The following is a 22,032-nucleotide window of genomic DNA, read 5'->3' as shown; positions in this document are numbered from 1 at the left end:
TCACTTCATGGGAAATAGATGGGGAAACAGTGGAAACAGCCACAGACTTTATTTCTTTGGGCTCCAAAATCACTACAGATGGTGACTGCAGCCATGAAATTAAAAGACACTTGCTCCTTGGAAGAAAAGCTATGACCAACCTGCTGCTGCTAAATCGCTTCAGTCATGTCCGACTCTGTGCAACCCTACAGATGGCAGCCCACCAGGCTCTGCCGTCCCTGGGATTCTCCAGGCAAGAACACTGGAGTGGGTTGCCATTTCCTTCTCCATGACCAACCTAGACAGCATATCAAAAAGCAGAGACATTACTTTGCCAACAAAGGTCCATCTAGTCAAAGCTATGGTTTTTCCAGTAGTCATGTATGGATGTGAGAGTTGGACTATAAAGAAAGCTGAGTGCTGAAGAATTGATGCTTTTGAACTGTGGTGTTGGAGAAGACTCTTGAGAGTCCCTTGGACTGCGAGGAGATCCAACCAATCAATCCTAAAGGAGATCAGTCCTGAATATTCATTGGAAGGACTGATGTTGAAGCTGAAACTCCAATACTTCGGCCACCTGATAGGAAGAACTGAATCATTGGAAAAGACCCTGATGTTGGGAAAGATTGAAGGCAGGAGGAGAAGGGGATGACAGAGGATGAGATGGTTGGATGGCATCACCAACTCGATGGACTTGAGTTTGAGCAAGCTCCGGGAGCTGGTGATGGACAGGGAAGCCTGGTGTGTTGCAGTCCATGGGATCGCAAAGAGTTGGACACGACTGAGTGACTAAATGGAACTGACATAAACCATTGCATGAGTATAAGGCAGACAGTGTGATGAATTGATATGTGTATATATTGTGAAATGATTACCACAACAAGGTTAGTTAACACATCCATCACCTCACATAGTTACTGTTTTCATGCAGTGTGTGTTGAGAACATCTGAGATTGACTCTGTTAGCAATTTTCGAGTGTACAATGCAGTATTGTTTACTATGGCCACGATGCTGTACATTGGGTCCCCAGAACTTGTTCCTCTAACAGCTGTAAGTTTGTACCCTTCGACCAACAACTCCTCACCTCCCCTACCTCCTGGCTCCTGGCAACCACCAACCTATTCTCTTTCTATGAATCTGGCATTTTTAGATTGCACATATCAGTGAGATCATACAGTATTTGTCTGTCTTGGTTACTGTAAGTAATGCTGCAATCAACATGGCAGCACAGGTATCTCTTTGAGATAGTGATCATTTCCTTCGGATAAACACCCAGAAGTGGGATTGCTGAATCATATGCTAGTTCTATTTTTAACTTGTTGAAGAGCCATCATATTGTTTTCCATAGTAGCTATGCCAATTTACATTCCCACCAATAATATACGAGGGTTCCCTTTTCTCTATATCCTCACCAGTAATTGTTGTATCTCTTTGATGATAGCCATTTTAACAGGTGTGAGGTGATATCTCATTGTGGTTTTGATTTGCATTTCCCTGATGATTAGTGATGTTGAGCATCTTGTCATGTACCTGTTAGTTATTTGTATACTGTCTTTGGAAAATAAAAACTGTGGGCTTCCTAATGGCTCAGATGATAAAGAATTTGCCTGCAATGCAGGAGACCAGGGTTCAATCCCTGGGTCAGAAAGATCCCCTGGAGAAGGGAATGGCAACGCACTCCAGTATTCTTGCCTGGTGAATTCCAGGGACAGAGGAATCTGGCAGGTTAAAGTCCATGGGGTTGCAAAGAGTTGTACACGACTGAGCAACTCACACTTTCACTTCAGTTTTGGAAAATATGTCTATTCAGGCCCTTTGCCCGTTTACTTATTTATTTGAAACTTTTTATTTTGTACTGGGGCATAGCTGATTAACAAATAATGTGTGGTAGTTTCAGGTGAACACTTTTGCCCATTAAAAAATTTTTTTTTTTTTTTTGCTGTTGAGCTGTATGAGTTCACTATGTTTTGGATGTTAACTTCTTATCAGATATATGGCTTGAAAATGCTTTCTCCCATTCTATGGGTTGCATTTTCATTTTGTTGATTGTTTCTTTTGCTGTGCAGAACTACTTGGGTTATTGTAACTTATATGTTCTCATTCTGATTACACTGAGGTAACACTTCATTTTCACACTGATTGGTGAATAGCAGGAGCCTCCTTGACCCAAGTGCCAGATCACATAGACTCTCTCTCTGCTAGCTGCCCATAGCACTGCTTCCCCTGCTCTGACCCCATGTGATGGCCTTGAGCCAGGCATAGCTGCTGACATCCTTGATAGCCCCGTGTTTCCACCTCAGAGCCTAGAAGTAAAAACAGCTGGGAAGCAGTTAACCAGACTTTCCTCCAGGTGTGAGGAACATGGAAGGAATTACCATCATCGTCATCATCATTATCATCTTCACAGCTCACACTGTGTGCCAGGCAGCTCCAACTGCTTCACTACATTTCATCCTCCCAGCAACCCTCTGGGGTAGGTACTGTTGTTAACCCCATTGAACAGATGAGGAAACTAATCTCTCAACATCGGGCAGCTAAGTAAAACCAGTGTGTCTCTAGAGGGGCTTACTTGCAGCATCCCACAGGCATGAACATTACTGAGAGTCCCATGTACCTCCCAGAAATCTTTAAACCAGAGATGCAAATTCAGCCTCTGTCAACGTGGCCCTGCAAATCTGGAATTCCAGGTCAAATTGCCTCCCTCTCCACTTCATTCTTGTCCCATTCTTCCCTTCTGGTCTAATACAACCATCTCTGACCATTAGTGAGAACAAATATCCCCTTTGGGGAAATTCTCTCCAAATGCAGGAGACGTGGGTTCGATCCCTGAGTCAGGAAGATCCCCTGGAGAAGGAAATGGCAACCTACTCCAGTATTTTTGCCTGCAAAATCCTATGGATAGAGGAGCCTAGTGGGCTATAGTCCATGGGGGTCACAAAGAGTTTGACATGACTGAATACTCACATACACATCGTTCACCATTACTTTTCTCAAGATTTGAGTTGGGGACTTAAGTAGACACCAAAGAGGGACATCCCAGGCTAGCTCTGAGGTCCTCGCCTTCTCTGGGACACAAAAACTAGCCATAAGATTAAAGCACAAGCACCCACTAACCCCAAAGTATGCAAATAAACGAGGGCGTGCATTCCATGTTAAACAAATGATCTTTTCAGAAAAAGAGGACAAACAATTTCTCAAAGGAGTTCTTTTGTTTCTGGTCTTCAAAATCTCTTTAAAATGCTTAACCAAAAGTTCATGCAGTGGAGTGATTTGCCAATTTTGGTTTATGTTTTGATATTAAGCCATCAATAAAAAAGTGGAAAGGGAATTAGAATAACTTCAAGAGCTAATTCTGATTAAAGTCTTACGGGGATTATTAGGGAGACAGTTTCTCACATTTTGTAATTGCTTTAGCTAAAGAATATTTTGGAGAGGCAATTTTTGAGTCTGAATTATGATTAGAAGCTAGCTTCCTATTACCAATGAAAGAAAGCCAACTTGTGGACAGTGGGGCTTTTGTTTGTTTTATTTGAAGGTGCCTCTCAAATGAACAATTTTTCCATCTTAAAGTTCCCCTAAAGTGGCCAGTGTAATTTAAAATTGTCACTGATGAAGCTGTGTCAGTTAGAAAGATACACAGGAGGGAGCATTATAGTGAGAAAGAATGAAGGGGGTGCTGCTGCTGCTAAGTCGCTTCAGTCGTGTCCGACTCTGTGCGACCCCATAGATGGCAGCCCACCAGGCTCCGCCGTCCCTGGGATTCTCCAGGCAAGAACACTGGAGCGGGTTGCCATTTCCTTCTCCAATGTGTGAAAGTGAAAAGTGAAAGTGAAGGGGGGCAGGTGTCTGACTTGGAAGGGGGCACAGGTTCAGATGGAAAAGCCCGCATTAGAACTGTGGTGTGACCATCCATAAGAACGTTCAGTGTGACCTGCATCTCTGAGACTTGGTCAAAGACTAGGAATCACCCAGCTAGGGTCAGACAAGAGCTTCTGAGAGAGACAGAAATAAGGTGGTTTCTAAGCAGAGTGGGAAGATACAAAACATTGGTTACTAAACATAATTTTAATTTGTCTTTATTTCTTAAAATGCCAGACAATAACAGAATATGGATAATAATGCACATGCAATGAAATATAATGTATATTTCCTTTGACCTTCTCAAAGCGTTTACATGCTTTGAGATAAATGCTCATTAAAAAACAGCTGGATGGTTTCTAAACTTTCCTTTCTCTTAGTGCCTCTTCTGTCTAAAAATAAGAGAAAATATTGATTAATTAAAGATAATAATTAGTGTAGATGGTTAATTGTCCTGGTTATTGTAATTGCAGAGAGATATAGGTATACGTACAGAGTAAGAGGTGATTTTCTGCTTAATTAGAAAAATTCTTACAATTTATTCAAATGATAAATTTAATATGACACATTGCTTAATTTAATATACTGAGAAGTTAATTATATTTTAAAGCTATAGTTAAAAACTTTAGATTATCATCTGTTTCATTTGCCTAAATACATACAAATAAAGAAAAGTTAACAGATCATTTACTATAATCTGTTACAAAAATAATGTACTAAAGCAGTAAAATTAGAATTTGGATATTTCATGTAAAATGACTAAATTATTTTATGCCCAGAATAGCAAAGTTTCTTTAAAAAAACAAAAACAAAAACAAAATCATTCTCATAACTTTCAGTGCTTTTCTCATACTTTGAAATAATATTGTTAGAAATTCCCCTGGTTAGCCCTTACATAATTTTGTTTGTTTGTATTTTAAAATGCTATCACAGACCTAAATTCACCCTTAAAATATAGACCAGCCCAGCAATCAAATCAGCTCCAAAGACTAAAATAACTGCCCTCATCTGAGTCTGCCAACTGATAAAATGTAAAAGAACAAGCATGTATATAGTAGGTGTGCTTTGGGAGTAGTCTGTAAATTTGGAATTCCTTAGAAATGAAGAGTTTTCTAATTTTGAAAAAAACATATAAAACATATAAAAACATAGCATCACCAACTTAATGGGCATGAACTTGAGCAAACTCCGGGGAGATGGTGGAGGTCAGGGAAGCCTGGTGTGCTGCAGTCCATGGGATCGCAAAGCGTCAATCATGACTTAGTGACTGAACAACTGCAACATAAAAGTTGGACAAGTTAAAAAAAAGCTTTTAGCTGATTTGCTATTACCTAAAGAAATAGCTATAATAAAAGTAGAACTGTTCAAAGCACCAAGACCCACAATCTCCTGGTAATGCTTTAGCTGGCCATTCTTCTACATAAGCAGTGGTAACCAAGACAATGCCTCCTGTAATTGTAGAAGAGAGAGATCCTGGAGGGATTCAAAGAGGCTATTCTTTTTTTTTTTTTCAACATTTATTTATTTATTTGACCGCGCCAGGCCTTAGCTGTGGGATCTTTAGTTGCGGCATGTGAATTCTTAATTGTGGCACGTGGGATCTAGTTCCATGACCAGGGGTTGAACCCGGGTCCCCTTAATTGGGAGTTTTAGCCATTGGACCATAAGGGAAGTCCCAAAGAGGCTATTCTTAACTGTCAGAGACAAATCCCTAACTTGGAGAAGTGGAAATTGGAAAAATTGAAATGTGGGGAAAGTTACATAAAGATAAATTTTGGTGCTCTCAGAATGGCTGACTGATAACACCAAACAATTTAAAATGGAGCTGAGCAAAAATGCTTCCTGATATCACTTACAGTAGCATATACACTGCCAACAGGACTAAACGTACAAGTGGTGCGGTAACTTGAAAGATATTGACAAGGACCGAAGTCTGATTCTCCAAATGGACTTTGTACAAGTGCCCCTTGCAGTGGATTATAAATACCATGTTCTAGTTATTTTCTGGTTTCTTCTCAGAGTAGGTTAAAGCTTTCCTTTATCAGAGAGCTGTGGCTCTAACTGTTGTAAAAAAAATCTTTTTTTGCTTGATTTTGTTTTCTGGCCTGGAGAATTTCTACCTATCTCTCTAATAATGATACTCTCTTATTTTACTGGTACCATTATTAAGGGATGCTAGAATGTTTGCCTTTTACCCCCAAATCTTACTGTTTTTTATCATCCACTGTCTTTAAGAAAAATAGAGAACTAATGGAATTCTAAGTACTAAAATTAACAAGCTCCTTTGAATGTCCATGGCCTAAAATATTGCCATTGACTTTAAGGTGTATGAGATCAATCTCCTCTGGGACTCACAGTTTATCTCCTTATGAAGTAATTAAAATCTAGTCCATGCCTTTGAAAATTTCATGCTCAGTCTAAGTTCTACCCTATAGCAATGATATATGATCAAGCACTGGGAGGAATGCATACAATACCTCCAGCTTTATCATCAGTGATTACAAGCTACATTTCCAAACCACTCACTTGTCATTTAGGGCTTCCCTGGTGGCTCAGATGGTAAAGCATCTGCCTGAAATTTGGGAGACCCGGGTTCGATCCTTGGGTTGGGAAGATCCTCTGGAGAAGGAAATGGCAACCCACTCCAGTACTCTTGCCTGGAAAATTCCATGGACGGAAGAGCCTGGTAGGCTCCAGTCCACAGAGTTGCAAAGAGTCAGATGTGACTGAGCAACTTTGCTTTCTTTCTTTTATTTGTCATTTACAACAGGAGATTAAGTGTTCTGGAAAAGATACCTGAGATAAGCTGCCTTAATTCTTTAATAAAAAAGGACCTATTAAGGTATTGTTAACAACTGACTCACTAACGAAACTCCAATGTATTGATCCTTAGGTTAATATTTCCCAGTTCAAAAGATTAAACACTTCCTTCTGACTATTCCACCAGAAATCTTAAACTGAGATTATGAGGAGATGCTGACTTCAGGAGTAGACAATTTCTGCTCAAGACTTCAGATCAAGATGATCATTCTGATACCAGGACTTCCCTGGTGGTCTAGTAGTTAAGATTCCGTGCTTCCACTGCAGGGGTGTGGGCTTGATACCTGGTTGGGGATCTAACTAAGATCCCTCATGATGTGCAGTCAAAAAAAATTTAATATTTTGATATCAATTTATCAACTTATATCAATTAAAAAACTAGGGCCTTCCCAGGTAGCTCAGTGGTAAAGAATCCACCCGCAGTGCAGTAGGTGCAGGAGACTCGGGTTCAATCCCTGGGTCAGAAAGATTCCCCTGGAGGGGGAAATGGCAACCCACTCCAGTATTCTTGCCTGGATAATCCCATGGACAGAGGAGCCTGGTGGGCTACAGTCCATGCGGTCCCAAAAGAGTTGGACATGACTGAGTATATATATATATAGGAACAGAACTTGGAAAATTCGAAAGCTAATAGCATCAATTCTATTTAAGAGGATAATTTAATTCCTTTGTTTTCTGAAAAGGAAAGTAGCCCTTTACCTTGCTGTTTGGAGATGTAGTACAAGGACTGAAAGTCATTTAGTTCCTGACAACTGCGTATTTGACCGTTGGCTGATGTCCATGTGCTGAGTCTTAAATGTGGCCGCACAGCCACTGTCACATCATGCAGTTCAGCCCTTCGTCCTGCAACAGGAGAGGAAAAGAGTGCCTTCAGTTTAATTAGACTGCTGTCAATGTACACTATTCTCTTAGCAAAATCTTGACATTGGAGGAACTCTGGGATCCCTGGATAAGCATCCTGTGGTCTGACTTTGTCTGTCTTTGGTCCAAAGATGGGGATGGGGAAAGCAGAGGGGTGGTGCTGAGAAAGAAAGGAAGCAGTCCCTGGTGTCTGGAGCTGATCTGCCATTTCGAGCAAGGCCTCAATGTTATTGCAAGCTGCTTTGATGCTCACAGCAGGGCCCTGCTCTCCTCTTGGACAAGTGGCCCCACAGAATAACAGTCTCATAGTTACTCTGAGCTCATGATAAAATGAGACAAAACAACACCACCCTATAATTTTACCTAATCACAGACAAAAACAAGATCACTGTGTAACCCACAAAATACCCAACCACAGAATCCGCTCCCCGCTTTCTGACAGCATTAAATCTAGAGGTAGCCCCTGCTTCCTTGGACCTCTCCCAAATTAGCCAACCAGAACCCAAATTCTGTGATAGAACCCTCTTCCTGAGACACTCTCTGGCTTTCCGAGGGTTTTCCTTGGCTGTGAGGGTCAGTAAACCTGTCTTACTACCATGGCTATGTTCCTGGTTGTCCCTGGCTGCAGTGCAGGGAAGGGACAGTGTCCAGCAAGTAAAATTCTTGGCCCATCTTTCAAAACATTTCTCTGTCTGGTGATGTAGGTTGTCCAGTGCTGCTTTCTTTTGTAACAGTTGTTCTTCTCAGGTGCCCATGTCTCTCTCTCGCCCCCACTCTGGTCTCTCCTTGTTTCCAAGAGGCATTTTCAAGAGACATAAAAAAGACATACGGAATTTTTAAAAGTGAGGTAATTCAGGGGAAAGTACAACAAAAGGAAAAGAAATACTGCTGAGTCAGAGGCCAGATTAATACAGAATAAACAATGTGAGACCTTGTGTTCTTTCCGGGTGACAAAATTTGGCTGTAAATTTCCTACAAGGAAAGGCAAAGAGTGAAGTACAATTTGTTATCCAATTCTGGGTCTAGAACAATTTTTAGAAATGAACAAGTGGCTTGGAGAAAGTGCCCTTGTTCTGGTAATGACCCCTTAGAGGAACGTTTCCTGGAGGATCCTGTTAGAGTGAATGCTCTCCACATCACTCACAAGGGAAAATTCAGTGACAGGCTTCAGGAGGCTATTTCTTCCAACATCCTTCTAAAGAACTGGTTTAGCATCCACCAAGATGAGGACTGCCTCTCCCTCCTGGCCAGGCTGTACTGGGCCTCTCATGAGCACAATGCCCAGGGCATCACAGGGCTCCCGCCACGAGGGCCAGTGCCCACCCCACCCTCTCCCAGGAGCTGCCGTTCTTCCATTGTCTGGATAATCCAGGCCTGACTCCATCCACTGGACTTTGTGGAGTGACTGGTCCCTGACGTGTCCAGGCCTCCGCAGGATACCCTGGGCAGCTCACAGAGACGGAGGACTGTTGGTTTCCTTAGCAAGCACTGTGGGCAGCAGGTGACAGCCAGTCACACGTCCCTCACTTCTTCCTGGGCCCTGAGCTACAGTGCTTACCCTCTTCTCTGAAGTAAACACACAAAAAGAGTGGGACTGAAAACACTTTAGTTTACTGCTTTGTCAAAAGTCTATAATAAGCAATCAGGGAAGAGACACACAGGTCTTTGAGCACCTTTTGTAAGAACAATAACTCACAGCCACAGGCTGTGCCTCCCTTGTGCTTCCCACAGCAGAAGCACCTGTCCTGTGATGATGTCAGAGGGTCTCCAGTCCATAGAGGGGACTTTCCCCAGGTTCTCCCGTAATGGCAGGTGGACGACAAAATGCCAAAGCTCTGCTGGGTTAAAGCGGTTTTGTGATAGAGCAGTGTGGTCAAGGTTAAAATGGTGAATTTTATATTAGGTGTATTTTACCTCAATTAAAAAAAAATTATGGTCTAAAGACTCACTTTCTGAAAGTCTGTTTTAATCTAGCATTATCAGTATCTAAAGGAATGAATAAAGTACAGAAATAATCTAAAGAACATTATCTCTTGCAGTGGAGCATTTGGTAATTATCAAGAGGGTTTAGACTGACATCTGGCAAAATCCTGGAGTGCAGATATCCCATGTTTCTGATGAGAACAGCATGCTCTGTAAAGCAACTATTCAATCCTGGCTCACGAGAGAATCACCCAGAGAGCTTTTAAACCTCCAGATGCCACCACATTCGGAGATTCCTACTTCACTGGCCTGTAATGTTGGACCCAGTATCGTTTCAAAAGTTCTTCAGGTAATTCTTGTGCAGACAGGTTGAGAATTACTGCCTTTAAAAGTCAGAGAGGTTGAGGAAAGGCTGATAAATTGAAAAAAAAAAAAAAGTAAGCATAGAACTTTCCCTGGTGGTCCAATGGTTAAGAATCCACCTTCCAATGCAGGGGATGCAGGTTCAATTCCTGGTCAGGAAACTAAGATCCCACATGTTGTGGGGCAACTAAAGCCCCTGTGTGTGCAGCAGCTACTGAGATCTCAAGTCCCAACTAGAAAGAAGTCCACGCATTGTAACAACTAGGATCTGACACAGCCAAAAATCATAAATTAATAATTTTTTAAAAAAGTTAGGCAGTACATACAGGGCATGTGCCTGGATTAGAGGATCAAGGATTGCCTGTGTCTCTGTGAGACAGTTTCTATCTTTTAATCTTAGTCGAATCTACTCAAATGACAACTTCCTTTGCTTGTACTGTAATTGGGTACAACTCTTCAGAGTTTGCAGATCACTGTCGCTTGATTCACACAGCCACCTTGTGAGACAGGATGGGTTTATCAGACTTATTTTCCAGGTGAAGGAAATCTTTATTCGGCCTGAAGGCACCAATTAACCAACTAGCCACCGGATGTGTGTGAGAGGTGAGATAGAGACACCCCACTGATGGCCCGTGTCCTAAAATCTCGTGACACAGCCCGCTGTCACTAGCTTGGGTGAGTGTTCCCCACACCACTGTGGCCCTTGGCCTTTTGGTCCACTAAAGGAACCTGTGCAGTTCTATGTCTGCGCTGAAGTGTTCTTTTAGGCCCTACACACACTCTGCATAACAAAATACTAATGGAATACACAAATCTGCTCTGAGAAGCAGACTGTAACCAAAGATGTCAAAGTGGAAGAAAAAAGCACACAGACTCTATTTCCTCAGTGGTCAGATGCACTGTTACTTTATGGACAAATAAGAAGTTTTAGAAACCCTATGACAACCCACTCCAGTGTTCTTGCCTGAGAATCTCATGGATAGACAAGCCTGGTGGGCTATATAAACCATGGGGTCGCACCGAGTCAGACACAACTTAGTGACTAAACAACAACAGCAACGATGCAAACAACAAAGTGTTGCTGATTGTAAGACATTTTGATTTTAGAGATGTTAGCGTGTGGAAAAAATAAGTGCATTTAAAATATTTTATTTATTAATATTTTTGGCTGTGCTAGGCTTTAGTTGCAGCATGCAGAATCTGGGATCTTCAATCTTTGGTGTTGCCTGTGGAATCCTTAGTTGCGGCATGTGGGATCTAGTTCCCCGAATCAGGTAAAAACCCAGGCCTCCTGCATTGAGTCTTAGCCACTGGACCACCAGGGAAGTCCCAATGAGTGAATTTTAGAATCAATAAAATGGGTACTTCTTTTTTTATGCTCTGTAAAGAATGTGATCCATATTCCCAGGGCCCAGAATAAAAACAGGGTTGCAGGGACTCCAAGTACCTGCATGCAGGAATTCCGACCGTCATTCCTGGGGTCTCCATGGCACCTCTGCCTCCCAACTCGGCCCTGTGGCAGCTGCTTCTGTGAGGCTGCTGACAGTTCTGAGGGATGCTCTCCCTAGGCAGCCTCTGAAAGCACTTTAGCTCAACTTGCCCTGGAAGTTTGGCTCAGCTTGCCCTGGAACTTGCCCTGGAAGTCCCTGCAAGTAACAAATCAGTGGACTTAGTGTTCATTTCAAATGCCACACCTGAGAAGTGAAATTCATCACCGCCCCCTGCGCACCCCCACCCTGCCCCTTAAACAACTCAGAAAGTACATCGTCTTGTCATCTTGGAGACTGAGGCAAGGTTTTGGATTTTCTTTATCTCAAGCCAAGATCCCTGTACTGCCTTTAGACATAGGGTGTAGCTCACATCATCAAGTGTGTGTTGAAATGTATAGATGGATTTCAGGACCCAGTAGTCTCTCTCAATTTGGGAGCCCAAGGAAAGCAGCACAAACATGCTCTCAGGTCGAGGGAAGCCTAAGTGTGGGGGCAGAGGGACAGCCCCCTACCCCAGCACCTGCCATTGCCTTTGCTTTTCTCAACTGCCTCCTTGATTATGGGCTGTGGCTGCCAGTTCCAGGAGAATTGAAGAGCCCTGCCTCCTCTCTGGCCATCACTCCCATCCCCCTGCAGTTCCTGAAAGTGCCTATTGCCTTCTGTTTGTGTCCTTCCTCCCTCTGCTCAGAATAAGTGTACCTTCCAAGGTCCCACTCATAGTTGACTCTTCAGACTTTCCTGACTATTCTCTCCTGGTCCTCCAGACACTGCCACACCAGTTGGCCCTTCTCGGATTTCCTCAAGCTCTCTACCAGCGCCATCCTGAGGAAATGCAGACAGTCCCTCATTTATGCTGGTTTGACTTTACGGTAGTGGGAAAGCCATAAGGGTCCAGTGGAAATGGGGCCTTTTTTTTTTAAGATTTATTTGTTTTCGGCAGCACTAGGTCTCCATTGCTTTCTCTAGTTGTGGTGAGCAGAGGCTGCTCTTCATTGTGGCATGTAGGGCTACTCATCGCAGTGGCTTTTCTGGTTGCAGAGTGCAGGCTGTATTGCGTGGGCTTCAGTATTTGCTGGGCACACGGGCTTAGCTGCTCTGAGGCATGTGGGATCTTCCTAGACCAGAGGTCAAACTTGAGTCCCCTGCATTGGCAGGCGGATTCTTAACCACTAGACCACCAAGGAAGCCCAGAAGTGGTGCTTTGAATTTTGTATTTTGCTCTCTTCTCGGGCTAGGGATGCGAGGTATGACACCCTTTTGTGATGCTGGGCACTGGCCTGTCAGCAGCTCCCAGCCAGACATGTGCATAAACAACCTGATGCACTGGCCACCATTTGGTAGCAGACAGTCATTCTGTTTTACACTTTCAGTATGATATTCCATAAATTACATAAGATATTCAATACTTTATTATAAAATAGGCTTTGTGTTATTGATTTTGCCCAACAGCAGGCTAATGTAAGTGCTCTGAGAACTTTTAAGTTAGGCTAGGTGTATTAAATGCATTTTCAACTTACAGTGGGTTTATGGGGACATAATCTCTCCTAAATCGAGGAATATTCACATGATGCCAACCACCTGTCTAATTTTAAGTGTTCTACTGCTATTGCTAAGTCACTTCAGTTGTGTCCGACTCTGTGCGACCCCATAGATGGCAGCCCACCAGGCTCCTCCATCCCTGGGATTCCCCAGGCAAGAACACTGGAGTGGGTTGCCATTTCCTTCTCCAATGCAGAAAAGTGAAAAGTGAAAGTGAAGTCGCTCAGTCGTGTCCAACCCTTAGCGACCCCATGGACTGCAGCCTACCAGGCTCCTCTGTCCATGGGATTTTCCAGGCAAGAGTACTGGAGTGGGTTGCCATTGCCTAGCCTCATTATAAAGTTTATAAAAGTAACTTTAACAATATATTTTATTTAACCCAATATCCAAAATATCATAATTTCAACATGTAAATCAACTTAAAATGATTAATAAGATATTTTACAAGCTCTTTTGTCCCTACTAAGTCTTTGAAATCCAAAGTGTATTTTATACTTAGAGCATGTCTCAATTCAGATCCTAAATTTTCATTGGAAATACTTAATCTGTATCTAGATTTATAAGCATTTACAGTTGAAAAAAATTGAGTCACATACCCAGTTCATCCCAAATATACCTAAAAGATTTCAATGACGGAACTGAGTATCAGCTTAAAAAACGAAGTTAATTAAAATTAAATAAAATGAAGATCTGCGTTCCTCAGTGGCACTGGACACACTTCAAGCTCTCAGTGGCCACATGTGGCTGGTGGATCCCCAGTGACTCAGCACAATTCTCAACCATAGGCTTCCTGAGAGTAGGAATTGTTTCTTTGCATTCGCAGAGTCATACTCCCAGCCTCACACAGAGGTACTGAAATGTTTGTTGAATGAGTCACTAACAGAGCTGGGACTTTTAAGAAAGTGAAAAACAAGAGGAAAACACCATGTTTACAGATCAAAGGCTGCTGGGGTCAGTGCTCACCAGGGCATTTCTCTGGAATGCTCTTCCCTCTCTTAAATCCTTTTAGGTTTTAGAGAACCTTCTCCCCAGCACCAACCCAGCTCTTGTTTCCACCCTCTCATTTGGCTTCTAAGGCCTTCCAGAGTTTGGCTTTCAGATCCTTAGGGTTGAGAGGTAGAAACAGACTTTATTTCTTTCCCGGATGTTTCCACAATAGAGGCTCTGCCTTTCTCAGGTCTCAAAGCACCTGGCAGGCCAAGGGGGCAGGAGTGAGTCGAGTCACCCTCGCAGCCCCTCGAAGGACCATCCAGAAAGAGTTCTGTGCTCCAGCCACAGCTAAGGCCAGTGGCACTTCCATCCCATCACTGATGGCCCCTCAGGGACAAGAGAGCAGAGAAGACTGGGGTGCCAGACATGTCCTCCAGGTCAGTCTCTGCAGAGGGGAGCCTAGTGTATATTTAGGTCCTTTCTTTCAAGCCGGAATGTTCTTCTTGGGAGGTGGGTGGAAGACAGCCAAAGATAGGAGGATTGTTAACTTCCTCAGGGTCAGTGTGGGAGAAAGTGGTGTGAAGATTTTGGCATTAGAAAATGAGGTCATGTTAATCTCTCCAGGTTCTGAGGGAGTTGTTAATTTTCAAACCCCTCAGTCATGTTACATACTTGAGGGCCATTCTGCCTCAGTGATCAGGAGAAAAAGCTATAGGGGCAAGTTAGGAAATCTGAAACAGTTCTTGAACCAGGCTAAGGAGTTTCACTTTCTCCTCTAAGGGGAATAATTAGAACCTGGCCTGGCACCTCCTCCTCTTCCTACTTTATCCAGTTTTACTGTGTCATTCAGCCTCTCTTGCAAGTTGTATAGGCATGTTCTTGCAAGTTTGTTCTTCTGGGTTACCTCTTGTGCTTGCAGCTCTTAAGGAACTATGAGCCTCCTTCTGAAACAGAAGAATATTGTAGAGATGGAGTGAGTGATAGGGCAGCCTGAGGCACAGAAGGTGGTTAGGGGGCAGTGAGGAGAGTGCAATGGAAAGAGCGTAGACCTTGAGGAGAACCCAATCCTGTGGTTGCCTCTGCCCTGAAGAGTTCAACTGGACCTCTCCTCCACTGTCCTTCCAGGAAAGTACCAGCCTGTGTGGAGGCCTCCTGGCCAGCTGGGTCTTTCACTGCTCTCAGTTGCAGCAGCTAGCCTGGTCCCTGTCCCTGACATGTCTGATCACCAGGTAAAGACTGGCTAATACCTACTGTGTCTTGTCTTTTTCCCTCCTGGATACCTGGACTCACCAACTAGCCCCACTGCTTCTAGGAGATTTAAAGGGCCAGCACCATATTTCCCCATTCTTTATTTTTCACTTTTAATCCTTTTGGAAGCCAGATGTTTAAGGTCTAGGATATTCAAAAGCAAGCATATATATGGGAGGATTTAGAAAGGTACCACACAGACCTTACAAGTACATCTCAGACTGATCCCATAGAGACAGCATATAACACAAACACACATAGACTGCAGCAAATTCTAAAGAAGGGGCAGAATCTGATTTCCACAGTTACTACATTATAAGATCCAAATATCCATTTAAATAAGTCACAAAGCATACTAGAAACAGGAAAGTATGGCCCACTCCAAAGGGGAGGAGGTAAATCAATGGAAAAACAATGGAAACTATTTCTGAGAAAGATCAGATTATGGGCTTGCTAGACAAAGACTTTAAGCCACTAGTCTTAAATATGACCAAAGAGCTAAAAGAAGATGTGGACAAAGTTAAGAAAACAACGAATGAACAAAAGGGAAAGATCAAAAAAGATATAAAAAACATAAGAAGGAACCAAAAGTAAATTTTAGAGCTGAAAATTACAATAATTGAAATGAAAAATTCACTGGAAGAATTTGAAGGAAGGTTCAAGAAGGAAGAAGAAAGAGTCAGGGAAATTGAGGACAATATAAGTGAAATGATTGACTTTGAGGAACAGAAAGAAAAAAGAAGAAAACTGGATGGAATGTAAGGGACTTGCGGAACACCTATGCATCGTGGGAGTCCTACAGGGAGATGAGAGACAAAGAGACTGAAGATTTTTGAAGAAATAATGTCTGAAAGCTCACCAAATTTGATGAAATACACAAATATAAACATTCAAGAAGCTCACAAAACTCCCAGTAGGACGAATTCAAAGAGATGCACACCAAGACACAGGGCAAATTATTAAAAGGCCAGATCTTAAAAGCAGCAAGAAGGAAACAACATATACAAGAGATTTTCAAAAAGACTGTTATCAGATTTCTCTTAGAAACCTTGGAAGCTAGAAGCAGTGTGTTGATATATTCAAAGTGATAAAGGAAAGGTTTTCCTGTCAACCAAGAATCCAATATCTGGCAAAACTGTCCTTCATTTATTAGGTGAAATTAAGACATTCCCAGAGAAGTGAAAGTTGAGTTTGTCACCAGTAGACCTTTCCTGCAAGAAATGCTAAAAGGAGTCCTTCGGGTGGCAGTGAAAGCACAACTAGAGAGTTATGCGAAACCACGTTGAAGAAGTAAAGAATCCTGGGAAAGGTAAATATACGTATAATGATAAAAGCTAGTACTACTACTGTTACTTTGTTTTATAACTCTTTTGGTTTTCTATATAATTTAAGAGACTCAGTTCAGTTCAGTTGCTCAGTCGTGTCCGACTCTTTGTGACCCCATGGACTGCAGCACGCCAGTCCTTCCTGTCCATCACCAACTCCCGGAGCTTACTCAAACTCATGTCCATTGAGCCGGTAATGCCATCCAACCATCTCATCCTCTGTCATCCTCTTCTCCTCCTGCCTTCAATCTTTCCCAGCATCAGGGTCTTTTCAAATGAGTCAGCTCTTCGCATCAGGTAGCCAAAGTATTGGAGTTTCAGCTTCAACATCAGTCCTTCCAATGAATATTCAGGATTGATTTCCTTTAGGATGGACTGGTTGGATCTCTTTGCAGTCCAAGGGACTCTCAAGAGTCTTCTCCAACACCACAGTTCAAAAGCATCAATTCTTCAGGTCTCAGCTTTCTTTATAGTCCAAGTCTCACATCCATACATGACTACTGGAAAAACCATAGCCTTCACTAGATGGACCTTTGTTGGCAAAGTAATGTCTCTGCTTTTTAATATGCTGTCTAGGTTGGTCATAGCTTTTCTTCCAAGGAGCAAGCATCTTTTAATTTCATGGCTGCACTCACCATCTGCAATGATTTTGGAGCCAAAAAAATAAAGTCTGTGGCTGTTTCCACTGTTTCCCCATCTATTTCCCATGAAGTGATGGGACCAGATACCATGATCTTAGTTTTCTGAATGTTGAGTTTTAAGCCAACTTTTTCACTCTCCTTTTTTCACTTTCATGAAGAGGCTTTTTAGTTCTTCTTCATTTTCTGCTATAAGGGTGGTGTTATCTGCATATCTGAGGTTATCTCCCAGCAATCTTGATTCCAGCTTGTGCTTCATCCAGCCCAGCATTTCTCATGATGTACTCTGCATAGAAGTTAAATAAGCAGGGTGACAATATACAGCCTTGATGTACTCCTTTCCTGATTTGGAACCAGTCCGTTGTTCCATGTCCAGTTCTAACTGTTGCTTTCTGACCTGCACACAGATTTCTCAAGAGGCAGGTCAGGTGGTCTTGTATTCCCATCTCTTTCAGAATTTTCCACAGTTTATTGTGATCCACACAGTCAAAGGCTTTGGCATATTCACTAAAGCAGAAATAGATGTTTTTTCTGGAATTCTTTTGCTTTTTCGATGATCCAGCGGGTGTTGGCAATTTCATCTCTGGTTCCTCTGCCTTTTCTAAAACCAGTTTGAACATCTGGAACTTACTTCATGGTTCACGTATTGTTGAAGTCTGGTTTGGAGAATTTTGAGCATTACTTTACTAGCATGTGAGATGAGTATAATTGTGCGGTAGTTTGAGCACTCTCTTTGGCATTGCCTTTCTTTGGGATTGGAATGAAAACTGACCTTTCCAGTCCTGTGGCCACTGCTGAGTTTTCAAAATTTGCTGGCATATTGAATGCAGCACTTTCACAGCATCATCTTTTAGGGTTTGAAATAGCTCAACTGGAATCCCATCACCTCCACTAGCTTTGTTTGTAGTGATGCTTCTGAAGGCCCACTTGACTTCATATTCCAGGATGTCTGGCTCTAGGTGAGTGGTCACACCATTGATTTATCTGGGTCATGGAGATCTTTTTTGTACAGTTCTTCTGTGTATTCTTGCCACCTCTTTTAATATCTTCTGCTTCTGTTAGGTCCATACCGTTTCTATCCTTTATTGGGCCAATTTTGCATGAAATATTCCCTTGGTATCTCTGATTTTCTTGAAGAGATCTCGTCTTCCCCATTCTATTGTTTTCCTCTATTTCTTTGCACTGATCCCTGAAGAAGGCTTTCTTATCTCTCCTTGCTGTTCTTTGGAACTCTGCATTCAAATTGGTATATCTTTCCTTTTCTCTTTTGCTTTTTACTTCTCTTCATTAGACAGCTATTGTAAGGCCTCCTCAGACAGCCATTTTGCTCTTTTGCATTTCTTTTTCTTAGGAATGGTCTTGATCCCTGTCTCCTGTACAATGTCACAAACCTCCGTCCATAGTTCATCAGGCACTCTATCAGATCTAGTCCCTTAAATCTATTTCTCACTTCCACTGTATAATCGTTAAGTGGTTTTCCCTAGTTCCTTCAATTTAAGTCTGAGTTTGGCAATAAGGAGTTCATGATCTGAGCCACAGTCAGCTTCTGGTCTTGTTTTTGCTGAATGTACAGAGCATCTCCATCTTTGGCTGCAAAGCATATAATCAATCTGATTTCGATGTTGACCATCTGGTGATGTCCATGTATTGTCTTCTCTTGTGTTGTTGTAAGAGGGTGTTTGCTGTACCAGTGTGTTCTCTTGGCAAAACTCTATTAGTCTTTGCCCTGCTTCTTTCTGTAATCCAAGGCCAAATTTGCCTGTTGCTCCAGGTGTTTCTTGACTTCCTACTTTTGCATTCCAGTCCCCTATAATGAAAAGGACAACTTTTTTGGGTGTTAGTTCTAGAAGGTTTTGTACATCTTCATAGAACTGTTCAACTTCAGCTTCTTCAGCATTACTGGTCGGGGCATAGATTTGGATTACTGTGATAATCCAGACTGAAAACCACAATCACAGAAAACTAACCAATCTAATCACATGGACCGCAGCCTTGTCTAACTCAATGAAACTCTGAGCCATACCGTGTAGGGCCATCCAAAACGGATGGGTCATGGTGGAGAGTTCTGACAAAATGTGGTCCACTGGAGAAGAGAATGGCAAACTACTTCAATATTCTTGCCTTGAGAACCCCACGAACAGTATGACAAGGCAATAAGATAGGACTCTGAAAGATGAACTCCCCAGGTTGGTAGGGGCCCAATATGCTACTGGAGATCAGTGGAGAAATAACTCCAGGAAGAATGAAGAGACAGAGCCAAAGCAAAAACAATACCCAGTTGTGGATGTGACTGGTGATGGAAGGAAGGTCTGATGCTATAAAGAGCAATATTGCATAGGAACCTGGAATGTTAGGTCCATGAATCAAGGCAAACTGGAAGTGGTCAAACAGGAGATGGCAAGAGTGTATGTCAACATTTAAGGAATCAGCAAAGTAAAATGGACTGGAATGGGTGAATTTAACTCAGATGACTATTATATCTTCTACTGTGGGCAAGAATCCTCTAGAAGAAATGGAGTTACCGTCATAGTCAACAAAACAGTCTGAAATGTGGTACTTGGATGCAATCTCAAAAACGACAGAATGATCTCTGTTTGTTTCCAAGGCAAACCATTCCATATCACGATGATTAAACAGACTAGTCCATTAAAGAAGAATTATTAGTCTATGGTTTTGGACACGCGTGTATAAAAATGTAATTTTGTGACACCAATAATCAAAGAGAAAGGACAGAGATGTATAAGAGCAAAGTATTTAAGAGCTATTTGAATTAAGCTGGTATAAATTTAAACTGAAAAAACTAAGATCATGGCACATGGTCCCATCATTTCAAGGCCAATAGTAGAGAAAAAAGTGGAAGCAGAGACATATTTTCTTTACTTGGGCTCCAAAATTACTGTGGACGGTGACTGCAGCTATGAAACTAGAATATGCTTGCTCCTTGGAAGGAAAGCTATGACAAACCTAGACAGCATATTAAAAAGCAGAGACATCACTTTGCCAACAGAGGTCCCTATAGTCAAAGCTATGGTTTTTCCAGTAGTCATGTACCGATGTGAGAGTTGGACCCTAAAGAGGGCTTTCCAATTGTGGTACTGGAGAAGACTCTTGCGAGTCCCTTGGACTGCAAGGAGATCAAACCAGTCAATACTAAAGTAAATCAACCCTGAATATTCATTGAAAGGACTGATGCTGAAGCTCCAATACTTTGGCCACCTGATGCAAAGAGCAGACATTGGAAAAGACCCTGATGCTGAGAAAGATTTAAGGCAAAAGGAGAAGGGGGCAGGTGAGGATGAGACGGTTGGATAGCATCACTGCCCAATGGACGTGAATTTTAGCAAACTCCGGGAGATAGTGGAGGACAGAGGATCCTGGCACGCTGCAGTCCATCCAGTCGCAAGGAGTCAGACATGACTCAGTGACTGAACAATAACAACAAAAAATAAGAAAGCACAAACACTTAGGAGAGAAACTGAAAACACAGAATGCAAACACTTATGGAACGCAGCAAGAGCATTGCTAAGGGGGAGATTTATGGCTAGAAATCTCTACTTTAAAAACAAGAGGATCTCAAATAAACATCCTAACTTTATAAATTAAGAAATTAGGAAAAGAACTAAACTGAAATAAATTAAAGAAAGGAAATAATAAATAGTATGGCAGAGATAAATAGAAAAATAAAATAGAAAAACAATAGAGAAAATCAATGAAAATTTTAAAGAAATTTCTTTGAAAGATTTATGAAATTAACAAGATTGACCAACCTTTAGCTAGACTAAGAAAGAAGGGAGAAGATGCAAATTACTGAAATCAGAAATGAAAGTGGGACAGGACTGCTAAGTCTACAGAAATAAAAATATTGCAACATATATTTTTATTATCATGTATGAAACGAGTTGCCAGTCCAGGTTCGATGCAAGATACTGGATGCTTGGGGCTAGTGCACTGGGACGACCCAGAGGGATGGTATGGGGAGGGAGGAGGGAGGAGGGTTCAGGATGGGGAACACATGTATACCTGTGGCGGATTCATTTTGATATTTGGCAAAACTAATACAATTTTGTAAAGTTTAAAAATAAAATAAAATTAAAAAAAATATTGCAACAGAATACTACAAAGAATCATATGCCAACAAATTGGATAATCTAGATAAAATAAAAATGTTCCTAGAAACACAAAACATGACAGGACAGAAACACATAGAAATACAATTCCACATGTTATTTATTTTAAATTTAATTCCTGTTTAAATTCCTGAAGCCTTTGCTTATATTTATTTGTTCTTAAAACTATGACATCTGACTCTTTGTGACCCCACGGACTGTAGCCCACCAGGCTCCTCTGTCCACGGAATTTTCCAAGCAAGAATGCTGGAGTGGCAGGCGGATTCTTTACCACTGCACCACCTATAAAGTCCCCATCTTAAACTATATACTACTATCATAGAATCTTATAAATTATGGGTTTATTTTCTATTCAGATTAGAAAAATATCCTTTATATCCTGGATTACAAAAGTTTATCCAGATAATACCTTAAAAACCTTTAAAAAATTACTATCAAGTAGAACACAATTTAATACTACTCTTGGTATTTAATGTGTTAATTTGTATTCTGAGGCTGTTTTACATAGAATTTTAAATTTACTCTGGGAGTTCAGAATGTCAGCAGTAGAGCTGGAAGGATGGAGTGCAGTGCAGAGTCAGATCAGAGGCAGGATTCTCAACTGGATACTGGACACTGTGTGTTCTGATGTCTTGCACAGTGTTCTCTAAAATATTAAAACCTGTCAATACTTACAGTCAAGCGAGAGCGCCTGTAAATCCAGATGTGGCCGCTTTAACACTGAATTTCAGCAAGGCAACCACTGGCTGCATTTGGCCCTTCAGCCCCCTCTCCAGTTTCCCGAGTCCCCGTGCCCCCTACTGCCTTCCACACCCACTGCCCCCATCGGTGGGACCCCTGGGCCTGGAGGCTGAGTCTGAGAGCCTGCTCCGCTAGCCCCCCTCCTCCTCCTGCAGGATTGATGTCTTCCTCCTGACTGGCCGCCTGTGC

The 22,032-nt window shown here is 42.0% G+C and overlaps 1 protein-coding gene across 1 annotated transcript in view; it reads left to right on the top strand.

The window, feature by feature from the left end:
- The first annotated feature begins 1,931 nt into the window (after positions 1-1,931).
- The window catches only part of LOC129655001 (glutathione S-transferase Mu 1), a 28,844-nt gene continuing 8,743 nt past the window's right edge, over positions 1,932-22,032 (top strand). Inside the window, exon 1 of the mRNA XM_055584820.1 lies at positions 1,932-2,453. Coding sequence (XP_055440795.1) covers positions 2,342-2,453 — 112 coding nt within the window. The 5' untranslated portion in view covers positions 1,932-2,341. The remainder of the gene's footprint in view (positions 2,454-22,032) is intronic.

This window comes from Bubalus kerabau, chromosome 6, assembly GCF_029407905.1.
Source record: "Bubalus kerabau isolate K-KA32 ecotype Philippines breed swamp buffalo chromosome 6, PCC_UOA_SB_1v2, whole genome shotgun sequence".
Lineage (NCBI taxonomy): Eukaryota > Metazoa > Chordata > Mammalia > Artiodactyla > Bovidae > Bubalus > Bubalus kerabau.
This window is presented reverse-complemented; position numbering and strand designations above follow the sequence as displayed.